Genomic DNA, 13,271 nt, shown 5'->3' with positions numbered 1-13,271 from the left:
AAAGTAGCAAAGCAAAAAAACCAAAAATTAAAAAAAAAATCCAGACATTTTCGGGGGTGGGTGGGAAACACACACACACACACACACACACACACACACACACACACACACACAACCTAAACTGTTGGACATTTGAACTGGAACAATTTTGCAACTGCAATACAGTGAATGAACTAGTGATTGCAAACCAGGGTGGCCATGGTTGCTTGATTTTATTGACATCTAGATAAATTATATAGGAACCCCTAAAGAAACAAACCACTTGTCACTAGAAGTGCCTCTCTTTACTACCATTGTCATTTTCTCTCATTCCTTAGTTGTATTATCCATTTGGATCACAGAAGAAAGGAAGATATATAGTCAGAATTTTTTAACTGAAGGAACTACCCCTTTTGACACGTTTTTGAAACACATTCCTTCTAATTCTTATGGTCTTCTGATTAGTGATAGATCTATTATTCACGACAAACAGAATGATTCGACAACCCAGCCCCTCTTTCCCTTCCAAATGAATAAAAATGGCAAATACTGAAAGCACAAAATACTTCACAGATCTAAAGCATGTTACTGTCTCCTGTCACAACTGCAATGCATCATCTCTTTGTTCAAACAGAGAAGAGCTGAAGTGCAGTGTCATTGTGTTAGATATAACAGAGGTGTCAGTCTTTGGTCTTTAATATTAAACCAATACAAGAACTGCAATTAATAATAATAACAACAACAATAATGATAATGATAATAATCAACCCAAAATGCAAGTAACAGTGCTCAAAGAGGTCATTATACAGTTTTATTTAAAAACAAAAACAAAGAAGAGACAGTATCCACTAACCTTGCAGCAGGATATATATATATTTTTTTGCAGTAATATGCTACCTATTATATTCAGAGAGATACATGTAGTGAGGAATTGTCTAGTATCCATGATGAAGAAGGGCTAGAAAAGCAGGGAAAGTGAGGTACGGTTTTCGGTGGTGTGCAAACCAACAGCACAATAGGTTTTTTAAAGTGGCCTTAGTTGGGACATGTATTCGTAGCACCTGTCCTTGATCACACGTCTCCCCTCTTAAATATGTTACTGATTCAAACAAAATGTTCTGTTCACATGGCATGCTCCTACAATATTGGAGCAGCAAAGTTCTGTGTTTGGACAGTGGCATGTTTACAGTCATCAGCTGAATGCACTTTTCTAACTGGTTCTCCATTCAACTCTGCCAGTGCCACACCGAGGTAAAACTGGCACCTGGACCACCACCGCTGTGAGCCCCCCCCCTCCACTGCGAGGCCCTTTGCATTTTGGGGGACCTCCTGCCACCACCCCGCGCCTGCCCCACTGCCCCGAACTGCCAAATATTACCTTATTTTAGCTACCAATGCATGTGGGTGGGGGGAGGGGGGAGTCAAGCAGGCCTCCCCGCACTCCATGACAGCAGTGGTGGGCAGAGTGACTGCTGTGCCTTCCTGTCTGGCCCAGTGGTTCTTGAAAACTGCAAGGTACTTCAGCATGCCTGTGCAGAAAGGAGCACCTCACAGTTTTCAAGGACCGCTGGGGCAGACAGGCAGGCCCAGTGGCCACTCCATCTGCCGCTGCCACAGGTTGGGGGGGGCGGCGGCATGCTCTGCTCACCCCCCACCCCCGGCCATGCGCATCAGCAGATAAAAATAAGGTAACTTTTTGTGGTTCAGCACGGCAGTGGCAGGGTGGGCACAGGGTAGTGGCCAGAAGCCCCCCAGAGGCCCCTCTGGTCGCTTGGAGGGCCCCTGGACCTTGGATGCCATGGGCTGGCCTCTGCCTGAGGCCTGCTCTTGCCTTCTCACTGGCCTACCATCAGTGTCACAGTAATGGTAAGTTGTAATCAGTGGGAGTTCATAGTGGTAGGTTGAAATGCCTCTGAGAGTCATTGCAACAGAGTCCCACCAGAGTCTGTTCGTCTTCCTTTAGAGCAGGTCCCTAGTTCAATGGTATAAGTCAGGGCTCGGCAACCCAAGTGGCATATAAGATGATTTTGAGCCCTCAATACTGCTAGTCCAAACTGAGTGTCATTCAAAATAATTTTGCTTCCGCTACTAATGTGCTCTAACTTCCTGATAGCAACAACAGCTGCTGTGAATATATGTATTGTCAGTGGCGGCAGCATCAAGCTCCTGCTCCACTCTATCCTCTCTTCCTGCTTCCTATAGGGGCTTGATGCTGCTGCCGACACCACTGCTACTATTGAGGAGTTAAAGCACATCAGCATTGGAGGCTAAAAAGATGGAGGAGGAGGAGGAGAAGCAGCGGCAGCAGCAGTGCAGTAGGTAGCGGCACAGGAATGTCCCTTCTGGACTTGTGCGTGTGGGCCTCAGAAAGGGATACGCCTCAACTCCCATCCTGCAGACTTTGCACACCATTTCTGAAAGCTTACCAACCCCTGGTATAAATCATGCCTTGTATATAGAAGGTTCCGTGCTGCAGGTTTTGGACAGTAGTGCTGAAGAAAATTTCCTCAGCCCCTGAAGATCCATGGCCCATTACAGCAGATAGCTCTGGCTTAGAGGAACCATTGGCTCTGGCTCAGCAGAATCTGCTTCTATTATATTATTTCCTATGCCATGTAATGGCTTTAAATAAAGCTGAATTAAGGGCAGCATGTGTTGCTGCAATTTTATGGTAGAATCCCACAATGCCCCTGCACATGAATGGTTAATTAGGAAGCTCATGCTTTACCCAGATTCCTGCCATCACCCCCGTCCCAACAGTGACATCTCTTTACTAAAGAGTCCAGCTAATCAAGTACTTCAACTAGAGAGCATTTCTGGCTCCTGGCCATGTATAAAAAACAACTAGAGATATGACAAAGCATTCTAAAGATATAATGATTTTTTAAAAAAATTAAGCAACTTCTGTTGTTTCAGTGTGAGGTTTCTAATATGTGGTGGAACACACTACTGGGAAATTCATCTTAGTATAGGTCTTCAGGCTAATTGGAATTGGACTTGTGGCTAGTGCTACACCAACATTTTAAAGAGGGATATATTTCCAAGCTAAAATATGAGATTTAAATATAGGTAACAGGGGTGTAGCTATAATTGAGCAGATGGGTTCAAAGAACCCGGGGCCCCCAACTCCTGAAGGCTCCCCAACTCCACCCCTCTCTATTTTCTTTATTATCTCCCTCAGTCTGAGGGGCCTACTGAGGAGAGGGGCGAACACAGGCCCCCTCTACCTTAGCTAAGTCCCAATAGGTACCATGTTGAAATTTACAGCTGTGAGTCTCTTTACTAAAAGGCTTAGGAATTTCTGATCTATTCCAAATGGTGAAAATGTAAATCTTACTATTGGCTTTTTAATTTTTTTACACAATCCAAATTCTGAGATCCTGTATAGGCCTCCATCCAATACTTCACATGACCTCTGGTGCCCTGGCAAATGTCAGGAACTGAGAGCGTGAACTCCCAATGGGCGTGTCATGTGGACCCACTCAAGTCCAGTTCCTGAGCTGTTTGCCTGAAATTCCACTGACCTGTGTCCCATGTTCTCCACCCATTAGAACCAAGATTTGAAGGCAGAATATTGGGCAGACAGCTCAGGAGCCAGACTCGAGTGGGTTCACCCAACAAGCCGGCCGGGAGCACAAGCTCTCAGTTCCCAACATTTTCTTCAGCACTGAACTTGCCAGTGACCATGTGAAGCTGCCTTACATAAAGTGATATCTCAAATGCTGTGTACACAGTACTTCAGTATTAACACAAGTGGCTTGGAAGCAGTAAAAGAAGGGGAAGGGGCCCCATTTTTCAAACCAGAGATATAGGTGCTCTTGAGCAATAATAATCTGGTTATTGTGTTGTATTTATATAAAAATAAGTAATAACAAATGCTCTTAAATTATATTGCTGGGTGAAGGCCCTGGTCTGTCAATCTTTCCCTCCCTTGAAACCTGATATGGTACCCCGGAAGTTTGTTTCCAACTCCTATAATCTTTGCACTCTCCTTATAAATTCTTCATTTGTAGAAAATAAATTCAGTCTTACAGTCAAACCACATCAAAATTCAATTCAGGCAGAAGAGGAAAGTGTTTGTTCAACCAAGCTGCATCAGAAAAGGAAATACTACATAACTTGGGGACCAGTCAGTCAGGCTGAATTATCAAGAAAAATGCTCACAGCAACACTTTGTCTACCTTTTCCTGTAATTTCCATTGTATATAAATAGACTAAGGGGTAAAATAATTATTATCCTTTACCAGTTGATTGTAGGCTGTCATTATAGTTGTTAGATAATACTGCTATCCAAGCAGTAGATGCTTAAAGGATTACTATGCTTGACAATGTTAATCACATGGAGAAGCAGGTGTCTGCAGGTGATGGTGATAGAGTATACTCACAGTTACCACAAACTCTGGGTTTCTGAAGAGTGTGATCGTGGAAGTATGGGAATGCTGCCTGTGCCTTTGGCAGGAGGCTACAGGTGACCTCCTCAACAACAGCTAGTAATCTATTTTAAGTGGCTCCCATGTGGCTAAAAGGAAGCTATACGGAGTCATATGGAAGTGCATAAAGATGTGTGCACACATAAAGCCCTCCAAATGTATGTTCAAGTTATTGAATGGTTCATTGAAGCTTAAGAACATAAGAACAGCCCTGCTGGTTCAGGCCCAAGGCCTATCTAGTCCAGCATCCTGTTTCACACAGTGACCCACCAGATGCTGCTGGAAGCCACAGGCAGGAGTTGAGGGCATGCCCTTTCTCCTGATGTTACTCCCCTGCAACTGGTACTCAGAGGCATCCTGCCCTCCAACTAGTAGCCGATGATAATAGCTTCCTGCAAGAAGAAAATGGAGGTGGGAGTCTATACAAGTCTAAACAAGCAGAACCTTTTTGGGCAAGCCAAATTGTTACTTTGGCCCCAGTGCCAAGCCAAATTGTTTCCTAAATAATTTGCTACTTCAGCAATGCTGAAAGTAGAACAGGGAAAGAAGGCTCCTTTTGGTTTCCTAATTAACCTTGCTGCCTGGGAGAACAGTCAGAGACAGGAGAGAGAGAGAATATCTGTATATTAATTAGTGGGTTTGGATTGCCCATTTGTCAGTTCAATACTGGCAATATGGTCTGTAGATAAAAAGCATTCATTCCTTTACAGAGCATTCATAGCTCAGCTATAAAGCCCCCTACCCCATCCTGTTCTTATATTATTCAAAATCATGACTATAGATTATCTAGTGGGTACAGTGCAAAATGTTACCTTCAGGGAACCAATCAGTTCTTGTAAGTTAACCTATAATCAAATATGAGCTATATTCTTCCACTGTCATCCTGTATTCTACTAACCAAATGATTAAACCATCTTGTGGTTCCTTGTCTTCCATGACTTCAAAATCCGCATTCACATGTAATGCCAAAACAGAGTTGAATGGGGGAGAGGTTGGAAATCATGTATGTCTGAATGTGGGAAACCATGGTTTCACAGCAAAAGTGATCTGCATTTTCCCTCACCAAACTCCAAAGAACCTTTGGTTTGTAGTGAGCTTCGCTGCTCCAACCTGGAGTTTGAAGGTGGCAGCATTATGTCCAAATGCAGACACCACCATAATCGTGACTTCATGCTGTTTCTGAAACCAAAATCATAGAAAGGGTGCCCCAGACCTGCCCAAGAGTGCACCCGCTCCATGCTTGCCATGCTGCTCAATGGCTGCCTCATCAAGCACCTGCATCTCCCTGCCGTCTCCGCTTAAGCCATTGCTCAGGAAGAGGGATGCCGTCTCATCCCATCACAAGCTCCTAAGCCTATCGAAGGAAGAAGTCACACTGGGGGTTGCCCACCCACTGTGTCTATTGTTCCCCCGTCTGGCAATAAGAAGAGAGAGTGGACGGGATGGCAAGATAGGCACAAAGTTTTTTGTTCAGAAACGCATACAGTCATGATGGAACCAGAAACAGGGCAACACAATGAGATTGCTGCAAAGATATATGGCAGGGCAGCAATACCCAGGGTTGGGTTTAGAAGCCTGGCCAACCCAGGAATTCTCAGAGCAGCATTGCTTCCAGTCAGGAGAGATTCCTCCTATGTGATGGTGATGACGACTGCTCTGGAGCGGACCGCTCTCTCATGAGAATGGAAGGCCATGGAGAGACCCATTCACAACTCACGAGAAAAACCATCCAGGTACACAGGAATGGGGCTGAATCACTTATAATGTCTGATAATAGCCCTTATCCCAAGGACCACTTTCTCATGAGCGTGAAAGGACATGGAGGTATACATGCAGGCAGCTGCCATCCAGCCTGGTTACTCAACACAAGCAAGCCATAAGGATGGGTACCTCAGCAACACCTCTCCCTGTCTTTGCGACTGCTGCAAAGGTTCAGTCCAAGCAGTCCCTCTGCCAGTCCGTTTGTCCATTCAACCATATCCATGTTTGTTTTGGACTGTCACGGCGACCACACTCTCCTGAGATTGCTGATAATCAGGGCTTTTCTCTCCACGATTCCCTGCAGTGGCCAATCTGTAACACTGGTTCAAACCCGGGAAATTTGAATGAGTGTAAAGACCGATCCCAGTGTTTCCCTAGTCTGCCCACTTGAGACTGCCCAGATGCATGGAGTGCTTTGGGGGCATGAAATAGTTATCCGGTCACAGTGTAAAAGTTCTATTATTAATCAGAGAGAACAGGGGTCCCACAGAAGCAGAGCCTCCTTGATTTGGATGGCCTAACTCATAAGAGCACAGTCCAACGAAAGACCAAAGGTCTTGGAGCCTATGGTCCTCCCCAGTGGACTGATCCTCTCATGAGAGGGCTAATCCCTGGGTGGCAAGCTGAAATGGGGGCAGAAGTGTGGAGCAGAAAGTGTCGTTTGGTGTCCCTGGACTGCTTTGCTGTGGTCAACCATAGCAAGAGCATCCTTGGTCACAGTGCAGCAGACCCCAGGATCCTTTGCCCTCCCTCATATACATATTCCCTTGATCCCATCCTGGAGTAACAGAAAAATAGCGTCCCCCTGCATCCTCCTATTGCGCCCCCCTACTGCATCCTCCTTTTGTGCAACAATTATGGTGCAGGGCTCTTATGGGGGTGGCAGTGCAATTGCCGTCAGGAGAAGGGCTTAAATGACATTTAAAGGGATTTAAATGCCCTTTCCCTGCAGAGGAAGGTCGGTCCATTCTTTCCAAAAAGGAACAATCACTCTCCACATGTCCCCTTGAAGATTGTGGTCAATGGCTGCTGTACTGCAGACGTTCTGATGCCTTGCCTACAGTCTGGCAACACAAGTGCGATGGAGCTTGCTGGATTTGGACTTGGTGAACCAGTAAGAGGGAGTGGCTCCCCTACCCTCAAACTGGAGTTTGCCAGGCTGTGTTTAGATGAACATATCAGATGTGATTCACGGTTCCAAAAAACCCCCACTCTTTCAGCAACCTCTGGTTTCACGTTACGTGCGAATGCGGCCACACTTTGTTTTGAAAACTGGTTTCACACAACATATATTATTTAATAGAAACCTCTAAATGAGAATCTACAAAATAATTTTAAATAACAGAGTATCTAGTCTTAGGCCGAATTTACATGTTATCTTTGAATAGCTTTGATCATTGCCATCAACTTTTATATACCTTCTTTCTGTTAAATAAAAATGTTCCACAAGTATATCTGAAATAACCCAGACAATATCAATAACAAATAGAAGAGAAGGTCTTTGTAGTTGCTGCCATATTGTTCCTGTAATATTCGAATCTCCTACCCTATGTTATACATGTCACTGCAGTAGCAGGTGAATAAGCCCAGGTGGTGGCAATCATGCTATTCAGAGTAACATGGACTTTGGACTTTATCATTCAGTCACTGGTCATAGTAGGGAATATTTTGATTTTGCTAATCTTTCTTGAATTCTCCAAGTTTCAAGACTACAACTGCTAGTGAATTTCTTAGCATCTCATTGTTGGCTTTTAAACCATTCAATTTCCCTTAAAAAAAAAAAAAAAAGCTTTTAATTGTTTTTAGTGTCCAATGAGAACATTCCTTAAATACATACCTGAGGGAATCTATGCAATGATCTGTTTGCTGTCCCCCCCCCCTTCATGTAATCTCTCTTCATGGACATTTAATGCAATTACACTTTGAAATCCTTATAACTGTAGATAACAAACAATGGTAACTACGATAACATTCCAAATGGCTACCAGTGCATCCGTTCTCTATCTTGGTCATACCAATATATTATGTCCAAATGGCTTAATTTAGAAACAACTACTATAGAAATACTGAGGCTTTTAAGTATGTTGCTTCAATCCAGCAATTTGTTATGAGCATTTGTAGCTCTTTCTTAGTTCTTTGCAGCAGATCTACATGCACTTGAATTTGTGTGTACGGATCCAGGGGCAGAGCTACCGGTGTTCCAAAATGTCCTTGGAACATGGGCCTTCCAGGATCTGGGAGCCCTGTCACTTGCCTGCCCCCTCCTCCTCTTCTTGCTAGTCAGCTGCTCTCATTGCCCCATCGGCCAGCCGGCCACTCCTTCTGCCATCACTGTTGCTCCTGCTCACCACCACCATGGCAGCTGGCTCCTGGACCTTGCCGCCACCCATGCTGACTCTCCTGCTTTCTGCTGCCACACTTATTCCTGCTTGCTGCTGCCGTGTCAGCCACATTCCAGGGTGATTCAAAGCAGGAAAGCCCCAAACTCCCTTCCTGCTTCCAGCTGCCCCTAAAGCCTGCTGTGAATGGAGGACGTGCACACAGGAAGAGAGGAAGCAGGAAGGGAGTGTGAGGCTTTCCTACTTTGGACCACCCTGGGAATCAACTGGCATGGCAGTGGGTGGGAGGGTGGGTGAGAGCAGCAGTGGGTAAGCAGTGGATAAACAAGGAGGGCCCAAGCTGACCTTGCTAAGCTGCTGCATGGATTTGCTCCCTCCACTGAGACATATGAGAAAGATCTCCATATGCACCTGTGGGGCTCTGGATCAGGGCATGGCTCTTTTCCTCATTTTAAATTACTATACTTTGAGAGAAGTAAGTAATTGATCATCCATTTACCATCATGAGAATTTCTTCATTGACATGTTCTTTTTAAAAAATCCAGACTATATAGTATTCATTATACTTATTTACTGCTCTTCTATGGTCTCCCCATGGTCTCCCATCTATGTTATTGTTCAGATCCATACCCTCATAGACCAATTCTGCAGCAACAGATGCTTCCAGACAATGCATTGGACCCCAAACCACTACTTAAATCTGAACAGATAATATTGCTAAGTGCTTTCAAAAATTTTATCTAATCTATAAAACCCTGGATGTGGGAGACAAACAGTAACAATGCACTTTTTTTTTAAAGGAACAATGCTCAGGGAAGATTCTGCCTCTTGTTTAAAAAGATGAACTGACTTTTAATTGTTTCATAAAGCAAGCGTCACAATGCTTCAAAATTTTAAAATTCAGGGATAAAAGTTAATATCCAAAAATGATGAGTGAAAATTGTGCTTTCAGATAGTAGAGTTGTTTATCATACCAATTCATTTAGCCTTTAGATTCTGGGCAAATTTATATAGTATTATATCTATATCTATATATTTATGTATATATGTGCAGTTTCTCATTTACAGTTTCTGCAAAAATCTAAAACGATGTGCTTCACTTCATGTATAGCAAAGGCACCTGTGTTATTCTCCCTTTTGGACAAAAGGTGATACTAAGATCCAGGTTTCCTGATGAAGACAACCATTTTGTTTCCCCTTCTTTCTTCCATCCTTTATGTTCATAAACTAGACAAGAAGGCCGCATTGTATTCCTGCTTACACTGGAAGAGGTTGCTCTGTGGGGTGTTTGGAGCTTCAGGATTTAACAAGGGAAACCGAGCAGAACTGTGAAGCGGTAACAAAAAGGCTATTCTGGTGTGAGGAGGGATGGGGAGTCCTCAGCTCCACAAGCAGATGTTGCTACTGGACTGACACGTGGAGCCTGCTCCTGCTGGGGAAAGGTACAGTTTACCATTGGGACAAACGCACAGCTCATAGATAGTCTGTCGAGCAGCTGATGAGCCTGGTGAGGAGGAAGAGGAGGAAAAGGAACCCACAGGTAGATTTCCGAGTCGGATTGAATCTGCATTTAAAAATATCTGGGGGGGGGGGGCAGAAAAGAAAAAGCAGAGCTATTTTCTCAGTTCATAGAATTTAACTTAGTTTTGATTAGCACATAAACATATTTAAAATAAACAGTGATTGCACCCCTCCCCACTGCCCATTTGTCTGAGAATTTTGTCATTCAAAAATTTAGCAGGTGCTGAACTATACTCCCCATCATGCCCACCCAACCACTTTTGTTGCACTGCACATGCATGGTAGCATTCTAGGTCAGCCTATACCAGGCCTGTTCAATTTCAGCTCTCTTGCAGATGTTGGTCTACAATGCCCATAATCCCTGGCTATTGGCCACTGTGTCTGGGGATTATGGGAGCTGTAGTCCAAAAGCAGCCGGTGGGGGCAAAGTTAAGTACACCTGGCCTATACCTAGAACCTCTCTTGACATATAGGGCTATCCTTACTTCCTGCCTCCCAACTCTGGTAAATAGTGCAACGTGTGCGACAGGGTAAAATGGCGGGGAAGGTCACTTTCGTGGTGGGAGGGGTGCTGGGTGTAAGATGCCTATGTTCCATTGCACTTTCACTGATGTCATCAGGGACATGCTACAACTGAAGGTCTCTGTACACACTGCTCCTACACCTCCACGGAATCCTCAAAGGGTGAGTGGGGGTGGGGGAGAAGACTAGTGGAGAATACTCAATCCATGCCAAATGGGAAAACAGCAATCTCCAAGGCTTTTAAACCCCAGCGGAATTTTCACAATCTCAGCTGGGATCTGCTGAACTTAAAAAGCCTTTTGAACCTTTTAGATTAGTTTTGGAGCTGGCAGCCTTCCAGAGGCGTATCTAGGGAAAACAGCACCTAGGGCAAGCACTGAAATTGTGCTCCCTGTCCAAACATCCGACACCCATCTTTCAGATAACTTTACCATAATATCAGCTGAAAAATACAAGTCAAGCTTGTTAATCTTTTAATATTTCAAAAACTATTTAGCAGTGGACATAGGCAGAAAAAAAATGCTGGAAAACTACAAATTTCAGTATGCTGGGGCTCATGAAATACTCAAATACTATGCGGAGGTATACTTGGGAAACTAAACAGAAGTGCCTGTCTAATTCTCTACTATGCATTGTAGCATCACTATTACATACGTTTTAAAAATAAATGGAGAATTTGACTTTTCCCAGATACTCTGAAAATAATTAAAGGATATGCAGAGTACATTGTGTCGCTGCTTGGAATATATTCTTGTATTTCAGAAAGACAGTTAAAATGAGAGAAAGAGAGCAAGAAACTCCCAGTGTAATACTAAGGATTTCACACTGATTCAAAGACAAACTCACCATTAATAGGCATATTATTAAGACATCACATTTGACTCACTTATCACAAGAAGCAAAGCAAGAGCAAATGAATACAATCCTAGCTCATAAGCTTCAGCTCAGTATTCACAAGCACTGATTCTCTGTACATAGTGCCAAACTGAATATGTGTACAGTGACATATTAAAAAAAAAAAATACCTGTAAGCCCCTTTGGGGGGCTTTCTAAAGGCTGGGGGAGTCTGCAATGGTTCCCCCTCCCCCGCTGGCCTCTTAATTCACGACCGCAGCTCGTCCAGGGCTGATTTTTGGGCCTGTTTGGGCCTGCAAGGATCGGTGTGGTGGCCATTTTGGAGCCTGCCACGTATGCTCAAATGGCCTCTGTGAGGCCTGGCAAGGCCTAGGGCCTCGCAGGGACCATCTAAGCATATGTGGTGGCCATTTTGTTTTCGGTGGCCATTTAATTTTTTTTAATTTTTTAAAATGGCGCCCCCTTCAAGTGGCGCCTGGGGCACATGCCCTGCCTGCCCCACCCTAGATATGCCCCTGCAGCCTTGACATAATTTCTGAAATGGAGCCCCCCTCTCTCCCCAAAAAATCTTGAACTGGATCTTCCAAATCTGGTGGGTGAATCCATACTGGTCTGGTTCTACCCCTTTGCTATGCAAAATGCTTCCACAATAACTTTGGCAGCTGTTCTCTTTTGAGTATGTTGATAGCTACCATAGTTTTCCTACCTTTGTATACTTTGGCTAAATCTCTGATCCCTTTCAATGAGAGATCAGGCTGTGGGGAGGCTCCGCTGAAGCTCATCATAAATTTCTTTATTTCTCCTGATATTCCTCTGCATGCTGGGTGCATCTCTCCTCTGCCAGATGCATTGCAACATGGCTGGATTGTTCACATCAAACCGAGTTCCTCCTGCACTTCACTGTGGGGCATCCACAGCTTGCTCCTCTGCCACAGCACAGGCATGAAGACTATTTCAAGCTGGAGTGGCACTCTTGCCAGTAGAAGAGTGGCCCACCAGATGCTTCATAGTGAAGGAGAGCCTTAGCTTCAGGTGAATAGCATTATTGGACTTGAGTGAAACCTGTCTGGGGAACTGAACTACAGACTGAGTTTGTGTTTCAGTCTGGAAGCTCTCTAGATAATGATAATGCCATTTCTGTGTTCTGTAGAACTCCAAACACATCGTTGGGATTGAATAGCTGCTAATAAATAGAAGTAGTGTTTCATCTCTCTACACACCAGCTCTCTTGCACCATTATTCTTGTCCTGCAAGCAGATGGGCTGATGCAAATATTCAGGATTGGGATGTCAGTAAACATTTTATTATGCTAGATATGCAGTCAAGAGAAATAGAGACTAGGGATGTGCTAGAACCTGTTCGGAGGCCCTTTTATGGGCCTCTGAACAGGTTCGAACACTGGGGGGGGTTTAGAAGTTCAACGCTGGGGGGTGCCGCTTTAAGGGCGGGGGAGGGTGCACTTACCCCCCCACTGCTTTTCCACTACCAGGGTTCGTTGCCGGTAAAAACCTTTGGGGCGGCAGCATACCTCCCTGCTGTCCCTCCCCACTCCTCGGCTGGAAGTGGCCAGAAGAACTAGGTGCACATGCGCACATCACGTGCATGCCTGTCTGATGTGTGCATGCACACCCAATACTTCTGGCCACTTCCGGTCGAGGAGAGGGAAGGGGCAGCAGGGAGGTATGCTTCTGCCCTGAAGGTTTTTACCAGCAATGAACGCCGGCGCGGGGAAAGCAGCAGGAGGGGTAAGTGCAGCCTCCCCAGCCCTTAAAGCAGCACCCCTGCCAGAATCAAACTGCTCTGCCGCGGTTCCATGCACATCCCTAATAGAGTCTGGGGACTTCTTAAGTTCTTTAACATCCTG

At 44.7% G+C, this 13,271-nt stretch overlaps 1 protein-coding gene across 14 annotated transcripts in view; it reads right to left on the bottom strand.

Annotated features, from left to right (window-relative positions):
* SGCZ (sarcoglycan zeta) overlaps window positions 1–13,271 on the bottom strand; it is an 889,976-nt gene that overhangs the window by 34,893 nt on the left and 841,812 nt on the right. For 13 of the 14 annotated variants that reach the window (XM_053253767.1, XM_053253769.1, XM_053253774.1 and 10 more), the window contains one exon: window positions 9,338–10,089. The exons of the other annotated variant lie outside the window; for it this stretch is intronic. In XM_053253767.1, the coding sequence (XP_053109742.1) occupies window positions 9,889–10,089 (201 nt within the window). In that variant the 3' untranslated portion in view covers window positions 9,338–9,888. Of the gene's footprint in view, window positions 1–9,337; window positions 10,090–13,271 lie in introns of those variants that run through there. 14 annotated transcript variants of the gene reach the window in all.

The sequence above is a fragment of the Hemicordylus capensis genome, chromosome 5 (assembly GCF_027244095.1).
Source record: "Hemicordylus capensis ecotype Gifberg chromosome 5, rHemCap1.1.pri, whole genome shotgun sequence".
NCBI classification, from domain to species: Eukaryota; Metazoa; Chordata; class Lepidosauria; order Squamata; family Cordylidae; genus Hemicordylus; species Hemicordylus capensis.
Note: the sequence above shows the minus strand (reverse complement) of the source record. Positions and strands in the feature narration are given on the sequence as shown.